Source organism: Thamnophis sirtalis, unplaced genomic scaffold, assembly GCF_051295495.1.
Source record: "Thamnophis sirtalis isolate CommonGarterSnake01/CBP01778 unplaced genomic scaffold, rThaSir2_p1.2 scaffold_4, whole genome shotgun sequence".
NCBI classification, from domain to species: Eukaryota; Metazoa; Chordata; class Lepidosauria; order Squamata; family Natricidae; genus Thamnophis; species Thamnophis sirtalis.
This window is the reverse complement of record NW_028261384.1, coordinates 138,478,565-138,503,337: the sequence shown is the minus strand read 5'-3', so window position 1 is coordinate 138,503,337 and position 24,773 is coordinate 138,478,565. Positions and strand designations below refer to the sequence as shown.

Genomic DNA, 24,773 nt, shown 5'->3' with positions numbered 1-24,773 from the left:
AGACTGCTCTCGTGTCTCCCCTGGTCCTTCTCTTCCTTAGAGTTCCCGCAACCGTTCTTCGTGTTTTAGCCTCCAGTCACCTCCGCATCCTGGTTGCTCTTCTCTGCACTTTATCTAGAGTCTTAACTTTTTTTAGAGTGTTGTGATCAAAACTGGATGCAGGATTCTAGGTGTGGCTTTACTATGGCTTTAGAGTGGTATTAGTAGCTCCTTTGATTTTGATTGTATGCCTCTATTATCTAGATCCCTTTCAGTCGGGATTTAGGCCTGGCTACAGCACGGAAACCGCTCTGGTCGCGCTGACTGATGATCTCTGGAGAGCCAGGGATGGAGGTCATGCCTCCGTCCTAGTGCTCCTTGACCTCTCAGCGGCCTTCGATACCATCGACCATGGTATCCTTCTGCGACGACTGCGGGAGGTGGGGGTGGGAGGCACTGTCCTACGGTGGTTCTCCTCTTACCTCTCGGACAGGTCGCAGTCGGTGTTGGTCGGAGGGCAGAGATCGACCCCTAGGCCCTTGAATTATGGGGTGCCGCAGGGTTCGGTCCTGTCCCCCCCTCCTGTTTAATATTTACATGAAGCCGCTGGGTGAGATCATTCGACGGCACGGGATAAAATACCATCAGTATGCGGATGATACACAGTTGTATCTGTCCGCCCCGTGCCAACTCAGTGAAGCGATTGACGTGATGTGGCAGTGCCTTGAGGCTGTTAGGGTCTGGATAGGGGATAACAAGCTTGCACTCAATCCGGATAAGACCGAGTGGCTGCTGTGTTTCCCTCCCACTAATTGGCCAAGTTTTCCATCTCTCAGGCTGGGGGGGTCAAACAGTACGCCCCTCAGACAGGGTTCGCAATTTGGGAGTCCTCCTGGACCCACAGCTGACTTTCGAACACCACTTGTCGGCTGTGACCAGGGGGGCATTTGCCCAGGTTCGCCTGGTGCACCAGTTGCGTCCCTACCTGAACCGGGAGGCCCTCACAACAGTCACTCGTGCCCTTGTGACCTCTAGACTGGACTACTGCAACGTGCTCTACATGGGGCAGCCCTTGAAGAGCATTCGGAGACTCCAGCTTGTCCAGAATGCAGCCGCGCAAGCGATCGTGGGTGCACCTCGGTTCACCCACGTAACACCTATCTTCCGCGAGCTGCACTGGCTGCCTATTGGTCTTCGGATACGCTTCAAGGCGCTAGTCGTCACTTATAAAGCCCTTCATGGTATTGGACCTGGGTACTTGAGAGACCGCCTGCTGCCAATTACCTCCAATAGACCGATCAGAGCCCACAGATTAGGCCTCCTCCAAATTCCATCCGCCGGCCAATGCCGACTGGCGACTACCCGGAGGAGAGCCTTCTCTGTGGCTGCTCCGACCCTCTGGAACGAACTCCCCGTGGAGATTCGAACCCTCACCACCCTCCAGGCCTTCCGCAAAGCCCTTAAAACCTGGCTGTTCCGACAGGCCTGGGGCTAAAGAGTTTTTGCCCCCCTTCTCGAATGGTATGGTTGTTGTGTGTTTTTAAATTTTGTATTGTTATGTCTCGTCTTTTTTATCCCCCTGTCTGTACCTCCTTCCCTGATTGAATTGTGAGCCGCCCTGAGTCCCCTTTGGGGAAAAGGGCGGCATATAAATGTAATCAATCAATCAATCAATATTAATCCAATTTAGGATTGCATTGGCTTTTTTGGCTGCTGCTGCACATGGCTGGTTCCTATTTAGCTGGTTGTCCACTAAGACTCCAAGGTTCCTCTCTGTGACTGCTATTAAGCCTGATGTGTCCTTTTGGTTTTTCTTGCCTAAGAGTAAGATTTGACTTCTCTCTACACTGAATCTCATTTTGTTAGCTAGTTGTAGTTGTAAATTGAGGATTGCCCGAGTTGATTACCTCCTGAAATTGCTGGGGATGTTTGAAAGGGTTCCACCACAAAACCGCGCTCAACTAAAGCGCGCTTGACGAAACCGCGTACCTGACGTCATCACAGCGCGACGAAAAAAGCACGCTGTGAGCGGTAAAGCTAAAATTAACACGTAAACCTAAACCTAACCCCCCTAAACCTAACCCTAAACCTAACCCTAAACCTAACCCTAACCCTTAACCTAACCCTAACCCTAACCCTAAAGCTAACCCTAAACCTAACCCTTAACCTAACCCTAACCCTTAACCTAACCCTAAAGCTAACCCTAAAGCTAACCCTAAACCTAACCCTAAACCTAACCCTTAACCTAACCCTAACCCTAACCCTTAACCTAACCCTAAAGCTAACCCTAAACCTAACCCTTAACCTAACCCTAAACCTAACGCTAACCCTAAACCTAACCCTAACGCTTAACCTAACGCTTAACCTAACCCTAACCCTTACCTTAACATGAATCGGCTTGCTTTAAAAGCGCTTTTTAAAGCGCCCTTTTTTCTCCGCGGTCATATTTGTCGAGCTGCTGATGACGTCAGGTACGCGCTTTAATCGGGCGCGCTTTAGTGGACCGCGATTTTGTCGTGCCACGGTTTGAAAGAGATGCTATCCTGCAACCAACATTAACAAGTCATTTAGAGTCTTAATTGTTAAACTAAAGTATACCCTACATACACACCCAATTACAGAATTGATGCAAAAATCCCATTTTAAGGATTAGCAAAATGTATAACCTTCTTTCAAGCCGATAAAACCGGTTTAGAAGCACTCCGGCTTCACTTAACGACATACCCCCCCATAAGCCCACGCTTTCGGTTGTGAACTCCACTGCCCCCCGTTTTACCTTTCTTGCCAGGGTCATGAAGCGAATCGCTGCAAGTCGTTAAGCGAACGAGACCCTTGTGAAGTGAATTCCCCACCACCACCATTAAATTTGTCAGATCGACAACACCCCCACCTAAAAAAGAAAACTGGGATGTCCCCATCCCGGGCCACGGCAACCATCAAAACTGTGAGTCAGTCGGCAAGCGTTTGAATTCTGATCGGCCGAGCAAGCTGAGGACACAACGGTCAGTAAGTGAGAAAAACAGTCACGAGGGCATTTTTTTCGGCACCGCTGTAACTTTTAACCGTCACTGTTGTGACTCAGCAGCCGTTTGCTGTGAGTTGAGTCGGGATGCAGGAATAACAATGCAGCTGGGGCTCGTTAGTGTTGTCTTCTGGAGATAAAAGGACTGATGGTGCCACATCCTGGTTGTAGAAGTCAACGTTCGCCGTTCGTTCATGGTTCATCGGTCGTGGTTTGTTTGTGAGAGGCACTTGGAGAAGTGATCTGCTTTCTTTCTGTACACCTGGTTTGGCCGTAAGAGATCTTTGTTTTTGCATTCTGTTATCTTCTTTGCCAGAGACTTTATTTATGTTTATATTTGGGCTCACAGCCAGCGTGAACCGTGGCTGATAAAGTTCTTTCCTTCTAAGTCTGTCTGCCTGTTGTCTCTGAACGAGCGAGGAAGGGGGGTCAGAACAGGTCACTAAGAGAACCGCCGCTGTCGAGGACCACCTGTATGGCAATATACCAGGGGTGGGTTTCAACCGGTTCGCGGCGGTCCCTGCGAACCGGTTGGTCGGCGAACCCGGAAGTAACTGACTTCCGGGAACGGCGAAGGGCCCACCCGCCCGCCCTCGTTACCCGGTTTTGACGAGTTCTGCGCTTCCACGCATGCGCAGGACGCATACAGCACCTGCGCGATCCTCCAGGAGCAGCTGGAGCATCGCACAGACGCTAGTATGCATGTGTGCACCGCGCGCGTGCACAAGGACGCCACCAGTTGGAACGGGGCAAGAAACCCACCCCTGGAATATACCCACCTTTCATCATCGGCCGAGAAAAGTCACACATCCAACGCTCGTTTCTTCCAAAAACATCTTTATTATTTTTTTTTATTTTTTTCCCACCCTTATAACATTCTGCTTCTTCCTCTGTTTTAACCTCCCCCTCTGACCTGGAATATTTTTTTCCCCTCTTTTTTTTTTTTTCCTTTTTTTATTTTTTATTTTTTTTTTAAAAATCATTCCCAACACCCACCCACCCCAAAAAAAGCCCTTCCGGGGTGGTCTTTTATTTTATTTTATTTCCCCACCCCCACCCCCTGCCCCTGGTTTTCTACAGCATCAGGTTTCGGTGTATTTCTTCAGGCTAAAAAATAAAGGAATCTGTGAAGATAAAGACACTCAAACAAGGCATATAACAACCCGCCCCCCCCCCAAGAAGAGACACACACGAGGGAGGAAAAAAATGGGGGGGGCACGGGGAAACACCTATGACCTGTATGGCGGGCACCGGATGGGAGGGAAGGAAGAACCCGTTTTTTAAACAGGAATCGGTCTTTTTTTTTTTTTTTAGAACAATGCATTTGGGTGCAGGACAAAATTCCGAGATTGGAGCGAAAGGGTGATGGAGAGTAAGAGGCAGGGATGGAAGCCTTCTGCAACCGCCAGCCAGAACCTGGTGGGGCATTGATGGGCGGAAACATAAGTTGGGCTAAGGGACGCCTGAAAAAAAGAGATAGCGACGAAGCTTTGAATGCCAGCTTCTTCCTGGCTAGTCTGGGAGGGAGGGAGGGAGGGAGGGAGGGAGGGAGGAAGGAAGGAAGGAAGGAAGGAAGGAAGGAAGGAAGGAAGGAAGGAAGGGGGAATCAAGCAGGGAAATAAATGCGCAAAGACACACAATGGAGCAACGAAAGAGGAACAAAAGAATCAGAATTTTGGAGGGGATGGGGACGCCCTCCCCAGCATTGTCCCCCCCCCCACACTCCTAAAAACGCAGAGGAAGAATTTCCCACCCCCCCAAAAAAATCTGCCAAAGGGAAGGAAGGGCAGAGAGGGAAACTTCACTCTCTCAACAATACTACCAGGTGTTTTAACAAAAGCTCGTCTGCCCCACAATTTTTTTCTCTTTTTTTCTTTCTTTCTTTCTCCCCTCCCTCCATCTTTTTTCTCTGCACAGCGTTTAGAAACATCCTCCTCCCACCAACAGTATATATTTATATATATATATATAATTTTTTTTTTCCATCATGGTAACAATCTTCATTTTTTTTTCTTTTTTTTTTTCCTCCTTCCTAAAAAACCATTTTTGTGTTTGTTTTTGTTTTGTTTTTAGTAAGGGGAATACCATGAGGTCGATCTGGCCCGGCCCCTGTGAAGAGAAGAAGGAAACAGGTTAATAAAAAGAGGTATATTTTCTTTTCTTTGTTTTTAAAGCTTTTATAAAAATCAGAGAAAATGGGTTTTTTTAAAAAAATGCGAAAAAAATTGAGTATCTCACAAAAAAAAAGACTGAATTTTGGCGATAATCTCCGTTGCTTTTATCACTTTTTTTTTTAAAAAAAAAATCTTGCTTTGGGTTCTGCCATCCTGAAGCTAATTTGAAACTTTAATCGACTTTTCGAACAAACATTTTTGAACAAACATTCCAAAAAAATAAACAAACATTCAAATATTTTCAATTCAGAGAGGTCAAAAACACGACATTTTGACGCTCCCAGGTTTCTGGGGGGGAAAAATCGATTTGAGGAGTTTTATCAGGGTGAGTGGTTCTCAACGGCCGGCTGCAAAGGGAGCCCAAAATTTCCTGTCGCTAAGCGAGACGCGGGTAAAAAAAAATAGAGCTTTGCCCCGTTTTACGACTCTACTCGCCACAGCCGTTAAGTGTATTGCTGCGGTTCTTTTAAGCTAGCCACACGGTTGAAATAATGGCTGTCCTGTTGATTTTGCTTATCAAAAGGCCGTGTGATAAAACAGCGTATTGAGTTAACACCAGAAATATTTCGGTTGGGGATAATACCTGAAACTTATAATAGAGAATGTATAAGACGCACCGTTTTCCCTCAGAAAAGAAGCTGAAAATCTGGGGGTGTCTTATATACCGAATTCAGCGCAAATTGCTGGGACTGAAGGGGGCAAAGGCCAATTTTTTTTTTCTTGTTCTAATCGGGCTGTTGTCAGGCCCGGTTCTACCACAAAATCGCGGTCGACAAAAGCGCGTATGTGACGTCATCACAGCGCGACGAAAAAGATCGAAAAATGTAAAAATAAAGCTAAAACCTTCCCCTAACCCCCCCAAACCTAACCCTAAACCTAACCCTAAACCTAACCCTTAACCTAACCCTTAACCTAACCCTAACCCTAACCCTTAACGTAACGAAAAACCTAACGCTAACCCTTAACCTAACACTAAACGTAATGCTAACGCTCTAACCCTAACCCTTAACCTAACCCTAACCCTTAACCTAACCCTTACCTTTATGTGAATCGGCTTGCTGTAATTTAATTTTTATTTCAATTTTTCGATCTTTTTCGTCGCGTTGTGATGATGTCACATACGCGATTTCGTCGACCGCGCTTTTGTGGAACGCGCTTTTGACGGGTCACGGTCAGGCCCGCAGCCATCTTTTATTGTGGATGTTTGGCCTGCCACACTTTCTATTATTCTACTATGCATTTTCTATTGTGGGAAAATGGGATTGTAAGGAGTTAGATGCTATGTAGCCATAACAACATTCTTTCTAGAAAACCAAGGTCATCCTTTGTCTTTGGCCCCCTCTGCATCTAACCGGAACTGGATGGGTAGAAGCTGCCAAAATGGCAGTGGGAGATTGGACCATGTGATGGACTTGTGGGTGTGAGGGCAAGATCTTGGACTTCCAACTGGGTGGGGAAAACCGGGAAACTCTCAAGATTCGGGTTTTCCCAGAGGTGCCAACATGGCTCTCTTAATCAATTGGAACTTTGAACAACTCTTCGCCTTGGACTCTAATTGAATTTGGATGCTATTCGTAACCTGGACAGCTGTGCTGAAATGGAAACTGAAACTGGCTGTTTGCTGCAAGACGGCAAATTGCTGAGAGGCAGATTTTTTTCTCTCCTTCTTTTCCTCCCCAAAAGCTAGGCGCATCTTATACTTCGGAGCGTCTTATACTCCGAAAAATACGGTAAATCAAATCCACCCTGCTTGCAGGAGCCCTTTCCTGGGTCTGTTTCACGTGATCAATGAAGGGAGGCCGGGCGTTTGAAGCCTGGGGATTGTTACCAAGCCGTCTGCAAGTGCGAACCTGACCACCTACCGTGGATCGAACCCCCCCCCCCCCCCGTCCCTTTCCCTCCCAACCTGCCGATCCCTTTTTAAGGGTCAGACCTGTAAGCACGCCCTCGGGGCGGCCTGCTGCTGAAGCCACTGTAGAAACGGGCCCTGGAACTACTGTAGCCGGAGCCTCGCCCTCGGTACCGGGTTCTGGGGAAGCCTCTGTCTGTGGTGCTGATGCCTGGCCGGTTGGTCCGTTTGGGAATCACCTTAAAAAAAAGGAAGAGAATCGGGCAGGTCAGGATTGGATTGGATTGGATTGATTACATTTATATGCCGCCCTTTTCCCCGAAGGGGACTCGGGGCAGCTCACAATTCAATCAGGGAAGGGGGTACAGACAGGGGGATAAAAAAGACGAGACATAACAATACAAAATTTAAAAACACAAAACAACCATACCATTCGAGAAGGGGGGCAAAAACTCTTTAGCCCCAGGCCTGTTGGAACAGCCAGGTTTTAAGGGCTTTGCGGAAGGCCTGGAGGGTGGTGAGGGTTCGAATCTCCACGGGGAGCTCGTTCCAGAGGGTCGGAGCAGCCACAGAGAAGGCTCTCCTCCGGGTGGTCGCCAGTCGGCATTGGCCGGTGGATGGAATTCGGAGGAGGCCTAATCTGTGGGATCTGATCGGTCTATTGGAGTTAATTGGCTCAAGGGTATGAGATTTTTAAAACATCCAAAATTGACACCCACTCACTCGCTGTCGAATTATTGCTTAATAAACAAAGAAGGTTTATTAAATTCGCCTTTGCAAAAGCAGGCCTCCTTGCAATCCCTTCCCAAGTTGGATTGCGATCGTGAAGCGCGCTCTTTTGAGTTTCACGCAAGGCACTGGTACATTTCCACAATATACGCACTCCACACAATGCACCGTATTTTTCGGACGATAAGAAGCACCAAGATTTTGAAAAGGTAAATTTAAAAAAAAAAAGTTTTTGCACTCTGCAGGCCTCCCTAAACTTTCTGCACACCTCATTTTTTGTGAAAACGGGCCCGGTTTTTTGCAAATAAAAAAAAAAAAAAAACAGGGCATGCATAGGCTTTGGAAGGCTTGTAGAGTGCTCCTGAGGGCAAAAACGAGCAAAAAACGACCAGTTAAACAGGGCATGCATAGGCTTTGGGAGGCTTGAAGAGTGCTCCTGGGGGCAAAAAACGACCCCTTTTCCCCCCCAAAAAACAGGGCATGCATAGGCTTTGGGAGGCTTGTAGAGTGCTCCTGGGGGCAAAAACGAGCAAAAAACAACCAGTTAAACAGGGCATGTATAGGCTTCGGGAGGCTTGTAGAGTGCTCCTGGGGGCTGGGGGCAAAAAGGAACAAAGAAACGGCCCGTTTTACCCTCGTTTTTGCCCTCCCCAGCCCCCAGGAGTATTTTGCAGGCCTCCCAAACGCTCTGAATGTCCATTTTGGTGAAGGGACGGGGTTTCAGGAGGCCAAAAATGCTGAATTCAGACGCACCAAGATTTTCATTCTCTTTTTGGGGGGGGATGTGCATCTTATACTCTGAAAAATACGGTACGTCCTGCCTAAGATCCCTTACATTCTGTGTTCGTGACCAACGTGATTTACCCCTTTGCCTAGTCACAACAGGATCCACCTTATCTGGTCTTTTACAATTTGTCCTGCGCGTGGGCTTACGTCCTTGAATATTCAGACCACGCTGACACTGATAGGGACTAGCTCTTTATCATTTGTGGTTTTTATCTGGCCTTGGGGCTGAGGCTTGCAAGTAAGAGGCATTGCCTTAAAAAGTATTTCATGATTCTCTGGATGTATTTTGTAAAAGAGTAACTTTCCATCCCATTCTCACAAGGAAGGGTGTGTTTGTGTGTGTGTTTGTGAGAGAGGGGGGGGGGGGGGGGGGGGGGGGGGGGGGGGGGGGGGGGGGGGGAGAGGATGAGATTTAAGGAAGAAATATCAGCTACTGAGATACAAGTAGAACAAGAAGCAACGGATGGAATCAAGGAGGAAAGCAATCTAGAACTAAGGAGACATTTCCTGTCAATGAGGATGAGAGAAAGAATGAGGGGAGAGAGAGAGAGAGAGAGAGAGAGAGAGAGAGAGAGAGAGAGAGAGAGAGATTGAAGGAAGAAATATCAGCTACTGAGATACAAGCAGAAGAAGAAGCAATGGATGGAATCAAGGAGAAAAAACAATCTAGAGCTAAGGAGAAATGTCCTGTCAATAAGAAGGGAGAAGAGGGAAAGAATGTTTTTGTGTGTGTGTGTGAGAGAGAGAGAGAGGGAGGGAGGGGAGGGAGGGAGGGAGGGAGGGAGGGAGGGAGGGAGAGAGAGAGAGAGAGAGAGAGAGAGAGAGAGAGAGAGAGAGAGAGAGAGAGAGAGAGAGAGGTAGGTAGGTAGGTAGGTTTCATGACCCAACTAAGGAACATTATCAGTGCTAGAAGGGCGCAGGGTTTGGGAAGTGAAGCAGGAGGAAAAGAAGACAAGAGGAGGAAAAGAAAAAGGATGAGAAGGATAATTGAGGGGTTCTTGATGCTCTCTGAACTGGCTGGGTTATTGGGTTATTTTTTTCTATTCTGTTTCATTAGTGGGGAACTGGGAGGGCGGATCGTAAGGAGTAGAATGTTGTTGTCAAAATAAAACATTCCCTTCTCGAAGCCCAAGGTCATCCTTTGTCTCCGCACCTGACCGGAACTAGATGGGTGGAAATGCCAGCGTGGCAGAGGAAGATTGGACCATGTGATGGACTTGAGGCTGTGGGGGGCAAGCTCTTGAACTTTCAACTGGGTGGAAAACCCAGGAAGCTTTCAGATTCGGGTTTTCCACAGTTTGTACCAACAGGTCTCTCTTATTAAATTGGAAAATTTGATGAAAGCTATGCCTTGAACTCGGATTTAATTCTGGATGATATTTGGAAGGCCGACAGTCACACTCAGGGGAAGGACCACTCAGGCCGACGCACACAAACGTGTGCAAGCAACTACCCCCTTTTGCTCCTGTGGGAGTTAAACATGCAATCCTCCCACCCTCATCCCCCAAGCCCCTAGTAGGCTCGAAATTTTTTGGGACTGTTTTGTAATTGTGAAGGGAAATAAAACACTGACTGTTAATAAGCTAAATAAAAGGAAAGAGAGAGAGAGGGAGGGAGGGAGACACAGAGAGAGAGAGAGATACCAGCTGGCTGCCGCGCATATGCGCAACGGGACCCGGAAGAGCCGCTGGCAATGGCGTGCATGCCCACAGAGGGCTCTGTGTGCCATAGATTGGCTGCAAAAGTTACTATTCAGGAATCGGGCATAGGGGTGTGTGTGTGTGAGAGAGAGAGAGAGAGAGAGAGAGAGACAGAGACAGAGACAGAGACAGAGAGAGAGGGAAGGGCATACCCACCTTGATCTGTCTCCCCCTGAAGAGGGACTCGTCTAACGCCAAGGAAGTCCGCACTGATTCCTTGTCGGAAAATTCAATGTAGGCGAACCTTGAGAAAACGGGCAGAAGAAAAACGCATTAGACCGTTTCATTACTATTCCGCGGGAGGCTCACTCGCCGGCAGTCCTCAGCTTACGACCGCAACCGGTGGGGGCCAAATGTCAGTCGCTAAGCGAGGCAGTTGCTCAAACAAGCTTTGCCCCCCCCCATTTTACGACCTTGCTCGCCACAGCTGCGACGCAAATCTGGCTCCCAAGTTTGGTAGAAGGTCGCAAAAGGAAATCACAGGACAGACACACACACTCACACACCCCAGGATACGACAACCGTCGTAAACACAGCTGCCAAGCATCCAGATTTTGGATTTCCGTGACCCCAGGGGTGCCCGCAATGGTCGTTAAGTGTGAAAACGGTCACGAGTCCCCTTTTTTTGAGCGCCGCTGTAACTTCAAAAGGTCATTAAACAAAAGGGTGGAGGCGTACCTAGGTACCAATTGTGGGAAGCGGACCCCAAAGGACAGTGCCAGGAACCACAAAAGCAGTGACCAAAAGACTTAAGCCAGCCCCTCCCCTTGAAGGAAACCAAGAAGCATCAGCTGAAAGGAAAACTCGGAGCAGCCCTGCTAAAGGCTGTTAACAGAAGTAACAAAGCTGACCACAGGAACACTTAAGTAGAGCCATTAAGATAAGGGGAATCAGGCTAAAAATAAACTCTCCCAGGTAAACCGAAACTCCCTTTTTCCTGATCCTGACAGAATTAAACCCGAGGACAGGAAAAAAACAAAAGTAAAACAAAACCCAATGTTGTGAGAGGCGTCCCAAGGGCCTGAAGCCAACTCCTTGTCCCGACAAAAACCCCTTTTATTGACTGTGAATTCTGCTCATTCTCATCCAGCAAAGTCTTTCGAGGGAGGATTTACAGTCACAGACCTCATCTGGCTTGGAGAGCTGCCAGGCTGATATCTGCCAAACTTTGCAAGGAGTCTCGGAGAGTCCCGAACCAAGGGAACTAAATGGCCTCCTGCAAACTCCACTCCCCTTTCGCTCCTCTTTTATTTCCTCTGGGAGGGGCCATTCACCGTCCACCTGTGGCCTTACTCCCAAGTCAACCCCTGTTCTTTAGCCGAGGTGGCGCAGTGGTTAAGGTGCAGTACTGCAGGCCACTTCAGCTGACTGTGATCTGCAGTTCAGTGGTTCAAATCTCAGCGGCTCAAGGTCGACTCAGCCTTCCATCCTTTCGAGGTGGGTGAAATGAGGACCCAGACTGTGGGGGCAAGTTGCTGACTCAATTTGCTAAAAAATTTGTAAACCGCTTAGAGAGGGCTAAAAGCCCTATTAAGCGGTATAGAAGTCTAATTAATATATAATAAATAAATAAGCTGTTCCCTTCGTCTGGCAACTCTGCGCATGCGCACACTGGGAACAGGCTCCAGCTGCTCGTCTGCCTCTGAGGTCAACAACCCCTGGGGTTGTTGAGTTCCACCCCTACTCGACTTGGCTGTGCTTGTTGTGTTTTTTAAATTGTTTGTATCGTCCTTTTGTCTTACTTTTTGGTATTGTTCTCCCCTCCCCTTGGCTTTTGTTCAGCCGCCCTGAGTCCCTTTGGGAATAAGGCGGCATACAAATCGAATAAATCCAATCCAATCTGAAAGCAGCCTCTCTCTCTCTCTCTCTCTCTCTCTCTCACACACACACACACACACGAAAAACTCAACTCACCCCTTGGGATGGCCCGTGTATTTGTCACACAGGATAGTCACACGGTTGACGGAACCACAGCCGTGGAAGTGGGCTTCCAACTCTTCTGCGGTTGCCCCGTAATCGACCTGAAATGGAAGACGGGTCCCAGTTCAGGAGGTGAGCCTGCTGGTTTGGTCCTCGCTCGGAAGACAGCTAAGAGGGAAGGGGGAAACTCACATTTCCTACGTATATCGACCTGGCGTCGGCTTCCATCTTTTCTTCTAAAGACATGATGACCGGACCAGCTAGAGAGAGAGAGAGAAAGAAAAAACAAAAACAAACGAGAGAATGATTAAATCAGGTGGAAGGGAACATTATAGAGATTCCCCGTCATCCAGGTTCTACCCAAAAGATGCTTTTCCAAGAGGCAGCTGGTCTTTCTGGCATTTCTTCGAAGATCTTTTGCTTCTCCTCTTCGGCTCTCATTGGATGGTGGAGGAAGGAAAGGATTTACACTTCTTGCAGACAGCTGATCCTTTTCATTTGCATCCATTTAGCCAGTCGTTAAAGCCACCTGGAGGTTTTATCTCTGTTATCAGTCACCTGAATGGCGGAAATGTGCCTGGAGCCTTCTTGGAACTCGTAAAAGGATTGGATGTGGAGACTGGAGAGAGGTGGTGAATTTAGTCCGGATGGGTTGCGCCAGTGCGTTTCAGAAGCGGCTGTTTTGTTTCCCCAACGTACAGATGGCTCGCTGCATTGTACTGCATATACCACGTTGTTTCGTTGTCTTGTTTTGGAGAAGGTCCTGTGGGGACGATTTGATGACGGCCCACTTGGATAGCCACACGTTCGGAGGGCTTCCTTGGTGTGCTTTCCTTCTCCCCCCCCCCCCTCCATCTTTGCTGGCAGGCAAGGCCTTCATCTCGGTGGTGTGGTGTGGGGTTCTGATGACTTCCATTTTGTGCTCCGGCGGGTGGTGAGAATCAAAATGTAAATATTGATTCTCTAAACTTCAACGTTAAGACTTCGGTCTTCCTTAATGCACAAGCAGGAAGGCTAGAGACTATTCCCGTAACATCTTCCCGCGCGAATTTGAGGTCTCTCTCCACAGCGTTGATCTGCTTGATGAACGCTTCCAATTCCTGCATTTTGATCTTGATCCAGGTATCGTCCACATCAGTGGTGGGTTTCCAAAATTTTAGAACCTCTTCTGTAGGTGTGGCCTGCTTTGTGGGATTGGCTTGTAAAATGTGGTGAAACTCACTTAACAACGCTCTTGCTTAGCAACCAAAATGTTGGCTCAGTAACGCTGGCATTTGAAGCACGCAAGTCTTAAAGCTGTCAAGTTGGATGGTGGAGGATCCCTAACCCTTTAGGAAAAAAACCTCCAAGGGTGTTCAAACTTGACAGCTTTAAGACTTGTGGACTTCAACTCCCAGAATTCCTCCTCCAGTCATGCTGGCTCAGGAACTCTGGCATTAAAGCATGCAAGTTTTAAAGCTGTCAAGTTACAAGACCCTTGCACCCCTAACCCTTAGAAAAAAAAAACCTCAGGGGTGTTCAAAGTTGACAGCTTTAAGACTTGTGGACCTCAACTCCCAGAATTCCTCCTCTCGCTCTCCATCTTGAAGATGTGCGGACGGGCGGGGGGAGGAGCTGAAATCGGTTCTAAACGGCACTGTAGATTTGTGGAACAAATCTATAGAAGAGGTAGAACTGGCAGGAACCCACCCCTGGGCCACATACACCAGTGAGTGAGTGAGTGGAATTTTTTAGGAAGGATTCCAGGACTTTGGTTTCTAAGATTGGCCACAATGTGGGACACAGGTCGGCCATGGGGCAGCCTGCGTTTTTGTCCGTAGAAACCATCGTACTTAAAACAGGTAGTGTTCAAGTAGAGGCCCTTCGGTGGCCTGGGCTGAGGTTGGTGCTGTCACCTAAGGGGTCGTGTCTTCTTCACTACCACGACAGCTTTGGTTGTTGGAATGCAGGGGAAGAAGGTTAAGTCACATCGTAGGAAACCATGGATCTCATCCGGGGGTCCAGTCCAGAAAAAACAACCGCCACAAGACAGCCCCTGCTTTGCTTGCTTACTATTGGCTGCCATAGAAACGGGGAGGGGAGGGACAGGTATTTGGGATGGGAATAAATGGTATGAAAAATGGAGTATTCTTCTCACCCATCTTCTGCAGCTGCTGTTTGGACCTGGGTCAAGGCCAACCGTCCTGCATTACCAGCCTGATGATGCCTTTTGGAGATGCACCCCCCACATGACACCCAAGGGAGCTGCGGATTGGACCCTGGGGTGGGGGCGTTGGAGGGAGGGGGCTGGGTTATCATTTGATCTGTACTTGTTCGCGCCTTCCTGGCTCAGATCTTGCTTTACTTTCGCGGCTCTCTTTTCATAACCAGTAAAAGAGCCGAGGTGGCGCAGTGGTGAAATGCAGCACTGCAGGCTACTTCAGCTGACTGCTAGTTCTGCAGTTCGGCTGTTCAAATCTCACCGGCTCAGGTTGACTCAGCCTTCCATCCTTCCGAGGTGGGTAAAATGAGGACCCGGATGTTGTTGGGGGCAATATGCTGACTCTGTAAACCGCTTAGAGAGGGCTGAAAGCCCTATGAAGCGGTATATAAGTCTAACTGCTATTGCTATAAGTATTTTAATTCCACGAACAATGGAGCTGGGAGTTTTCTTCCTTGGTTATTGAGGGAGGCACGCCGGACAGCCCCTTAAGGTGACAGAACCAACCTCGGCCCAGACCACTCAGCCTGATTTTTTTTTTTAAATACAGTGAAAGTTCTACAGACAAAAACACAACTGTGCCATGTGCCCCCCTGTGTGCAATCTCTACATGGAAGAGGTAGAAACCAAAGTCCTTGACTCCTTCCCAGGAATTCCTCTCACTCACTGGCACAGGTATGTCGACGATACTTGATCAAGATCGAAACCCAGGAATTGGCAAGCGTTCATCAAGCAGATCAACACCGTGGAGAGACACATCAAATCCGCACGAGAAAGATGTTATAGAAAAGAGTCTCTGGCTTTCCTGGCTTGCGCAGGACAAGATCACGGTAACACGCTCTACATGGGGCTGCCCCTGAAGAGCGTTCGAAGACTGCAGTTGGTCCAGAATGCAGCCGCGCGAGCGATAGTGGGGGTGCCTAGGTACACCCACGTTACACCTATCCTCCGCGAGCTGCACTGGCTCCCCATTGGTGTCCGGACACGCTTCAAGGTGCTAGTCGTTACTTTTAAAGCCTACATGGTTTAGGACCTGGCTACCCAAGAGACCGCCTCCTGACATTTACCTCCCAGAGACCAATACGATCACACAGATTGGGCCTCCTCCGGGTGCCATCGGCCGGTTAATGTCGGTTGCCGGCTCCCCGGGGGAGGGCGTTCTCTGTAGCTGCTCTGGCCCTATGGAACGATCTCCCCGTAGAGATCCGGACCCTTACTACTCTTCCGCCTTCTGTAAAGCTCTTAAGATCTGGCTGTTCCGGCAGGCCTGGGGCTGTTGATTTTATCCAGCCCCGCTCCAAGCTGTGTGCATGCTGTGTAATTTTAATGTTTGTTTTTATTTTAATTTTTTTATATATGTCCCGTTTATCTGTGAACCGCCCAGAGTCTCTTGAGAGTGGGCGGCATACAAATGCTAATAAATGCGCTCTACATGGGGCAGCCCTTGAAGAGTATTCGGAGACTTCAACTCGTCCAGAATGCAGCCGCGCGAGCGATTGTGGGTGCACCTCGGTACACCCACGTTACACCTATCCTCCGCGAGCTGCACTGGTTACCGATCAGTCTCCGGATACGCTTCAAGGTGCTAGTCGTAACTTATAAAGCCCTTCATGGTATTGGATCTGGGTACTTGAGAGACCGCCTTCTGCCAATTACCTCCCACAGACCCATTAGATCTCACAGGGTTGGCCTCCTCCGGGTGCCATCTACCAGCCAATGCCATCTGGCTATTACCCGGGGAGGGCCTTCTCTGTGGCAGCTCCGGCCTTCTGGAATGAACTCCCCACAGGGATCCGGACCCTCACCTCTCTCCAGGCCTTCCGAAAAGCCGTCAAAACCTGGCTTTGCCGGCAGGCCTGGGGGTGATGAGTTCCCTTCCCCTCTCGACTTGTATGGCGGTGTGACTCTTGCTTATTTTAATTATCTGTATTTCGTTTTATGTTCCCCCTTTTCCCCCTTTTGAATTGTTCGCCGCCCTGAGTCCTCCCGGAGAAGGGCGGCATACAAATAATAAAATTCTATTCTATTCTATTCTAACCTAAACCAACAAGACAGAAGTCAACATTGAAGTTTAGAGAAACATCCTCCCCCGCCGCGAATCAATATTTACATTTTGATTCCCACCCCACCCCCCCCATTGGAGCACAAAACGGAAGTCACCAGAGCCCTACGCCAACGAACTGGAGGCCTGCCTACCAGCAAAGATGGGGAAGAAAAAAGAAGGAGAACACATCAAGGAAACCTTCCGAATGTGTGGCTATCCCAAGTGGGCTCAGGAGGATCTTCAGGCAACACAACACAGGTGCGCACTGTACGTTGGGGAAACAAAACAGCCACTTCCGAAACGCAATGGCGCAACATAGGAGGTCAAATCCCATCCAGACTAAATTCAGCAGTCCACCTGCGTTTAAAGGCCGTCCTTTTGAAGACAGAGAGGAGCGCTGGTTTGAAAGAGGAAGGGTCAAGGAGCCCATCTGTGTCCAATTGGACACCCCTCTCTCAACAGAGGGGGAGGGATACGACCTCACCTCTCTCCAATCTCCAACACCCAATCCTTTCGAGAGTTCCAAGAAGGCCCCCGCGCACATTTCCACCACTCAGGTGAGGGATAACAGAGATAAAACCTCCAGGTGGCTTGAACGACGGGCTGAATGGATGCCAATGAAAAGGACCAGCTGTCGGCAAGGAGCGTAAATCCTTCCCTTCCTCCACCATCCAATCCATGCATTTAAACCAAGGGTAGTCAACCTTTTTATACCTACCACCCACTTTTTGTATCTCTGTTAGTAGTAAAATTTTCTAACCGCCCACCGGTTCCACAGTCATGGTGATTGATAAAGTAGGGAAGTCACTTTATAAAATTTATAAAGCAGAGTTACAGCAAACCCTAACCGCCCATCATGAAAGCTGGAACGCCCACTAGTGGGCGGTAGGGACCAGGTTGACTGCCACTGATTTAAACGATCACTCTTTGGAAAACAGCAAACTCCCCATTTTGGACAGAGGACCACTGGTTTGAAAGAGGCCATCTATGTCAAAATTGAATAGCCGTCTCTCTCAACAGAGGGAGAGGGATATGATTTGGGCCAAGGATCCCCAGCCGACGTTCATGACTAAGGTGGGACTAGAACTCACAGTCTCCCGCTTTCTCACCTGGTGCCTTAACCACTAGACCAGGGGTCGGCAACCTTAAACACTCAAGAGCCACAAAGGTCCTAATCGGAAGCTCCCCGTTCTGGAGCTGACGGGAAGTCGCGTTCCCCCACCATAGAGTCTCCTCCTAGCGCAGCGTCTTTTTTCCTCTACCTGTCCTAACCGAAAGCCCTATCAATTGTGGAGCTGACCAGCGACAGGGAGCTGCAGCAGAGGCTCCAGAGCCGCAAGTTGCCAACCCCTGCACTAGACCAAAGAGGCTGTCATCATATATACTCACGGATATAAACGCAAACTCACACTCCTATATGACACTGTGTATGTGTGTCTACAACCCTTAATACTTAAAACGCTCTCCTCATTGAGAGGATGGCTAAAATTCAGAATTTCCAGGAAAATGTTATTGGGGAGGGGGGACTCACCGTTGCCGGGTGGGGGCTCATGTTCATCTGCTTCTCAACTTCATTTTGCAACTCTTTCAACTTCTCGGCTTCTTCCTCCATCTCTCGTACCCTGGCTTTAATAGCTTCCAGCTCCTGGGGAGAAATGGGCAAGCAGCCATGAGCAAAATAAAACAAAATAAAATGTCCTTTTCGAATTGTTCCCACCCAAAGGCTCCTTCTGAAAGAAGTCTAGGTAGTCCTCAACTTACGACGCTGGGGCCTAAATATTTCTTGTTGCTGAACGAGACGTTGGTTAAGCGCGCTTGGCCCCCAGGTTATGACCATCCTTCCAACCTTTGGATGGTCACACAGTTGTTTCGTGAATCTGGTTTTCCCCATTTGCTCGTCAGATGGTTGCAAAGGGGGATCGCGCGAGACCTCACGTCCGTCATAAATGTGAGTTAATTGCCAAGTTTTGATCACGAGGATGCCGGAATGGTGAAAAATGATTCTAAGACACTTTTTTCACCGCCGACATAACTCTGAATAGTCACTTAAAGAACGGTTGTAAGTCGAGGACTACCTGCATCCATTCTACAACGCAACCACAGGTAGTCCTTGACATACAATTATTCGTTTAGTGACATTTGCTATTATAACACCACTGAAAAAAATGAGTTACCCCCGGTCTTCACGCTTACGGCCACGGCATCTCCACAGTGACGCTGATCAAATTTTGGCAGCCAGCACATATTTACAATTGTTACGCTGCCCCGGGGGGGGGGGGGGGGGGGTTGTCACAAAATCACACAAAATTTGTGAAATTTTTGGACAGCTTCCAACTAGCAAAGTCAATGGGGGAAGCCGGATTCATTTAACGACCCTGTGATTCCCTTAACCACCGTGGGAAGGTCGGTTGTAAAACAGAGGCAAACAACCATCTCACTTCGCAATGGGAATTCTGGACCCCGATAGATAGATAGATAGATGGATGGATGGATGGATGGATGGATGGATGGATGGATAGGTAGGTAGGTAGGTATATTTTACAACCCAATATATAATTTATTTTACAACCCTCTAGATAGATAGATAGATAGATAGATAGATAGATAGATAGATAGATAGATAGATAGATAGATAGATAGATAGATAGATAGATAGATAGATAGATAGATAGATAGATAGATAGATAGATAGATAGATAGATAGATAGATAGATAGATAGATAGATAGATAGATAGATAGATAGATAGATAGATAGATAGATAGATAGATAGATAGATAGATAGATAGATAGATAGATAGATAGATAGATAGATAGATAGATAGATAGATATAGATAGATAGATAGATAGATAGATAGATAGATAGATAGATAGATAGATAGATAGATAGATAGATAGATAGATAGATAGATAGATAGATAGATAGATAGATTTTACAACCAGATAGATAGATATAGATTTTACAATTAGACAGTTATTTTACAACCCGATATAGATTAGATTGATTTTACAATCCGATATAGATTTTACAACCCCATAGATTTATTTTACAACCCCATAGATATAGATTTTACAACCAGATAGATAGATAGATATATTTTACAACCCAATATATAGATTTATTTTACAACCTGATAAGATTTATTTTACAACCTGATAGATTTATTTTACAACCTGATAGATTTTACAACCCTCTAGATAGAGATAGATAGATAGATAGATAGATAGATAGATAGATAGATAGATAGATAGATAGATAGATAGATAGATGATGGATGGATAGATAGATATATTTTACAACCCAATATATATTTATTTTACAACCTGATAGATTTATTTTACAACCCTCTAGATTTTACAACCCGATAGATAGATAGATAGATAGATAGATAGATAGATAGATAGATAGATAGATTTTACAACCCAATATATAGATTTATTTTACAACCTGATAGATTTATTTTACAACCCGATAGATAGATAGATAGATAGATAGATAGATAGATAGATAGATAGATAGATAAGATAGATAGATAAGATAGATAGATAGATAGATTTTACAACCAGATAGGTATATTTTACAACCAGATAGATAGATAGATATAGATTTTACAATTAGACAGTTATTTTACAACCCGATATAGATTAGATTGATTTTACAACCCGATATAGATTTTACAACCCCATAGATAGATATAAATAGATTTTACAACCAGATAGATAGATAGATAGATAGATAGATAGATAGATAGATAGATAGATAGATTTTAAACCCCTACAAACGCCCGGCTCTATCTGGGCTGCCCCCGAAGCCATTGTTCCAGAGGACGGAAGCCCCCTCTGCCTTTAAAAGGGGGTCTTTCTCCCCAGATTGGCTCAATTAGCGGGAAGCTCCCATCCTCCGCTCAACGCTCTTTGTTCCCACGCTGAGACGCAATGGAGGCTCTTCCTGCCCTGCAGCTCTAGCGTCCATCAAAAGCATCCTGCATACATGTTTTCCCAAGCAGCCCCATGTCTCCCAGACACCCCACCTCCAATCCCCCCAGGGAAAGACCCCCCACCCCAATCTTTTCAATCCTCTCCCTCCCATCTCCCATGAAGCCCCATGGCTCCATCCCATCTCCCCCTCCCCAGCAAACAGTCGCCCTTCCCTATCCATCCCTTTTTTTCTTCAAATGCGCAAAAAAACCCAGCTCTTTCTCCTCTGATCTGGTGCTGAAGCAAAATGGGGTCTAGTCCCAAAAATAAAATTTAAAAAATTGAATTTTTTATTTTTTTAAAAGAGGGGTTTCCATCCCTCTTATTGTTCTCCAGCCAGGCATTTTGGGGGGGGGGGGGGGAGGAGAAGAGACAGATCCGGGTCAGGAAGGAGGAAGAGGGTTTTTTTTTTTAAAAAAAATCTCACCTGCTTTCCTTCCTCTTTCATTTTTTCCTTGTTTAAATTCTTTCCTTCTTCCCTTCCTCTTATTCCCATCTCCTCCCTTCCTATTTTATTTGTTCTTTTTCAATTCTTTCCTTCTTCTATTCCCATCCATTCCTTCTTTCCAAGCTCGTACTTTAATTTTTTCTTCTTCTCTCCTCCCTCCCTTCTTCTTCCCTCATCTCCTCCCTTCCTATTTCATTTTTGCTTTCTTGAATGCTTTCCTTCCTCATTTCCCATCTCCTTCCTTCCTACCGCTCACCCTTTTTCCATTTTTCCTCGTTTTTTCAATTCTTTCCTTCCTTACCGTGTTCTTTTAACTTTCCTTCCTCCCTTCCCGACTTTACCGCCTCCTTCCTTCCATTCCCTTAAATCTTTCCTGTTTTTGAAAAATTCCATCCTTCCTCCCTTCCACTCATCCCCATCTCCTTCCTCTTCCTCTTTAATCTTTCTTTTTATTCTTTCCTTCCTTCCACATATCCCCATCTCCTTCCCTCCCTTTTCCTTTTTAAAATTCTTTCCTTCCTTCCACTCATCTCCAGCTCCTTCCTTCCTCTTTAATCTTCCCTTTTTTAATTATTTCCTTCCTTCCTCCCTTCCACACTCATTCCCATCTTTCCTTCCCTTTTCTTCCTTTCTCCCTTTTTTCCTTAATTCCTCCTTTCCTCTTATCCCCATTTTATTCCTCCTTCTTTAATCTTTCCTCTTTTTAAAATTCTTTCCTTCCTTCCTTCCACTTATCCCCATCTCCTTCCCTTCTTCCTCTTTAATCTTTCTTTTTATTCTTTCCTTCCACTCATCCCCATCTTCCTTTCTTCCTGTTTAATCTTTCCTTTTTTATCCTTTTTTTCCTTCCACTTATCCCCACCTCCTCCCTTCCTTTCTCCCTAATTTTTCCTTTTTAAAATTCTTTCCTTCATTTCTTCCACTCATCCCCATCTTTTTCCTTCCTCTTTAATCTTTCCTTTTTTAATTATTTCCTTCCTCCCTACCACACTCATCCCCATCTTTCCTTCCTCCCTTCTTTCTTCCTTTCTCCCTACTTTTTCCTTCTTAAAATTCCTTCCTTCCTCTTATCCCCACCTCCTTCCTTCCTCCCTCCTTAATTTTTCCTTTTTAAAATTCTTTCCTTCATTCATTCCACTCATCCCCATCTCTTTTTTTAATTATTTCCTCCCTCCCTTCCACACTCATCCCCATCTTTCCTTCCTCTCTTCTTTCTTCCTTTCTCCCTACTTTTTCCTTCTTAAAATTCCTTCCTTCCTCTTATCCCCACCTCCTTCCTTCCTCCCTCCTTAATTTTTCCTTTTTAAAATTCTTTCCTTCATTCATTCCACTCATCCCCATCTCTTTTTTTTAATTATTTCCTTCCTCCCTTCCACTCATCCCCATCTTTCCTTCCTCTCTTCTTTCTTCCTTTCTCCCTACTTTTTCCTTCTTAAAATTCCTCCCTTCCTCCCTCCCTCTTATCCCCATTTCCTCCCTCCCTCCTTCTTTAATCTTTCCTTTTTTTTAAATTCTTTCCTTCCTTCCTTCCTTCCTTCCTTCCTTCCACTTATCTCCACCTCCTTCTTTCCTAATTTTTCCTTTTTAAAGTTCTTTCCTTCCTCTTTGAATCTTTCCTTTTTAAAAAGGAAAACAATGCTTTCCTTTCCCTCTCCCCCTCCATTCATCCCTCCATCCTCCCTCCTTCTCCCCATCGTCCACCCACCCACCCAGAAAGCCCCCCGACCCCTTTTCTCCCCCCCACCCCGATCCAAGTGCTCACCGGGTCTTCGATGGCGGAGTCTCCGGGGTCGCCCTCACCAAGGCCGGCCTCCTCCTCCAGCTCCTCGGGGTGAGGGAGGTGGTGGTGGGCGCCCACGCCGGCCTGGCCGACCCGGGAGGGCAGCGAGGAGGACGAGAGGGCGCCCCTAGGGCCGCCGCCGCCGCCTCTGCTCCCCCCGCCGCCGCCGCCTCCGTCGCCCGCCGCCTCGATCACCATCTCCTCCTCCTCCTCCACGCGGAGCCCCCCGCCCTGCTCCCCCCCGGGGCCGCTTCCCCCCAACCCGTTCCCGTACTGCGACGGCAGGCCGCCGCCCGGGCCCCCGCCCGGCTCCCCGTCGCCCCCCAAGGCCGCGATGGCGCCTCGCCCGCCGCCGCCGCCGCTCGTGCCCTTCACGGACGCCATAGAGCCCGCCGCTGCTCCCGCCGCCTCAGCCGCCGCCGCCGCCACTGCCCCCGCCCGCCTTCGCCGACCCCTCGCCGCGCTCCGATTGGCTACCCCGTCTCGCGCCCGCTCCGATTGGTCCGGCTCCGGCGCTCTCTATTGGCCCTCTGCCTCGCGCCTTCAGCCCGGGCTCCTCGTTTGGTCCGGCGCGGCCGTCAATCAAGAGGCGTCCGTCGCCGATTGGGGGAAGGGTTCGGGACCGCCTTCAAAATGGTGAATTGGAGGCGAAGGGCGCTCTTTTTTTTTCTTTTTTTTTTGAGGGGGCCCGCCCTCCAAGCGTTGCCGCTCGCTGATGGGACGGAGCGATGGGGTTTTTCCCCCACCTGTGCCTTTGTTGGCTTGGGTTACGGAGCTGAATGGAGGAGGGTGGTGTCAGTCTGGGAAGCCCCACCCCCCCGTGGGAAAAGATTGACGGGCGCAAAAGAAAGAAAGGTTGAGAGGCAAGGGAGGTGGACTTTGGCCGCCTTTCCCTCGCCAATCTTAATCCTCGATGCGTGATTGGTCGCTTGGCATGTTTTTTGTTTTAAAAGGTATAGCCGTCGTTTATTGGCGGAAAAGTAATTTGTCAATCCTATCCGCTGATGCTTTCATTGGGCCTCCCAGCCCGCCTTGAGCCAATCAGCCAAAACAGAGATTGCGTAAGTGAGTGACGTTATGCAAATATTTGCACACGGTCTAGTCCACGGGGCGGAACACCCTTCCTCTTTTTCTATTCTAATTGGTCGAGTCTTTTTCTTTTTTCCTTTTGGCCCGCCCTTTCGTTTTCCCACACCAAGGTGGGAAAGCCGACATTTCTGATTGGCTCCTAAAGGAAAGAACGTTTAACGGCTCCTTTGGCCCCGCCCCGTGCGTAGCCCAAAGGGTTACAGTCTTAATAGACCCTTCAGCACAACTTCCGGTTTCCTTTCGGAAGTTTGGGGGGCGAAAATAGGCCTTAATGCCAATAGAACTTAGATTTATATACCGCTTTGCAGGGTTTTAAAAAAATGCAGTAAAAGGGAGTAAAATCAGGATCACCAAGTAATTAAAAAAAAAACCCGCCACATTTACATGTAGTCCTCGACTTATGACCAAAACTGAGGCCAACGTTTCTGTTGTTAAGTGAAACATAAGGGACTTTCCTTGCCGCGGTTGTTAAATGAATCACTGAGATTGTTAGCATTAGGAACCCGGTTGTTAAGTGAATCTGGCTTCCCCATGGCCTTGGCTTGTACCCCGGACGCCGCGACTGTCACAAATACGAAGCAGTTGCCAAGTGTCCGGATTTTGATCACATGACGCTGCAACGGTCGTTAAGTGTGAAAAAGGGTCATACATCGCAATTTTTTCCCCAATCCCGTTGTAATGTTGAACAGTCACTAAATGAAGCATCGTAAGGGAGAGGATTGCCTGCGTTAAGGAAGGTGCCAAGTCCTTTTATAGGATATGACACATCAAAAAAATACATACATTGGAGGTGCTGATGACCGGTCGGAATGATTATAATTAAACAATACAACAAAACAAAAATAAAAGAATAGAAGAATAAAAAAAACGTGTGTAGGAAAAATCATAAGACCCCCCTCCCCTCTCTTTATTTTCAACTCCCCCCCCCCCGCCAGAAGGCAGAGAAAAACCATCCATAGAAGAAGCTAAAGAAGCTGTTTTTATTAGGTATAATATCAGAAAAATTAGATAAGAAAAGTACGTGTGTAATATTACATGTCGTAACAGCAGAATAGAATAGAATAGAAAATATGGA

At 47.4% G+C, this 24,773-nt stretch overlaps 1 protein-coding gene across 1 annotated transcript; it reads right to left on the bottom strand.

The window, feature by feature from the left end:
- Positions 1-4,052: 4,052 nt before the first annotated feature.
- On the bottom strand, positions 4,053-23,032 carry PABPN1 (poly(A) binding protein nuclear 1). The gene is made up of 8 exons (XM_087714225.1): positions 22,592-23,032; positions 17,941-18,048; positions 16,520-16,526; positions 12,352-12,419; positions 12,154-12,260; positions 10,396-10,483; positions 7,109-7,263; positions 4,053-5,110 (listed from the first exon to the last, which is right to left on the bottom strand). The coding sequence occupies exons 1-8, from the start codon at positions 22,991-22,993 to the stop codon at positions 5,071-5,073; spliced, it is 975 nt and encodes a 324-aa protein (XP_087570351.1). The 5' UTR covers positions 22,994-23,032; the 3' UTR covers positions 4,053-5,070.
- Positions 23,033-24,773: the final 1,741 nt, after the last annotated feature.

What these genes read in the sequence shown, in the direction of transcription:
- PABPN1 (XM_087714225.1), bottom strand. Translation starts at nt 22,993, where the DNA reads ATGGCGTCCGTGAAGGGCACGAGCGGCGGCGGCGGCGGGCGAGGCGCC. An exon ending in ACTCCGCCATCGAAGACCCG is followed by an intron (nt 18,049 to 22,591) that starts GTGAGCACTTGG and finishes ATTTCTCCCCAG; the next exon opens with GAGCTGGAAGCTATTAAAGC. An exon ending in TCAGGGGGAGACAGATCAAG is followed by an intron (nt 7,264 to 10,395) that starts GTGGGTATGCCC and finishes CTTTTTTTTAAG; the next exon opens with GTGATTCCCAAACGGACCAA.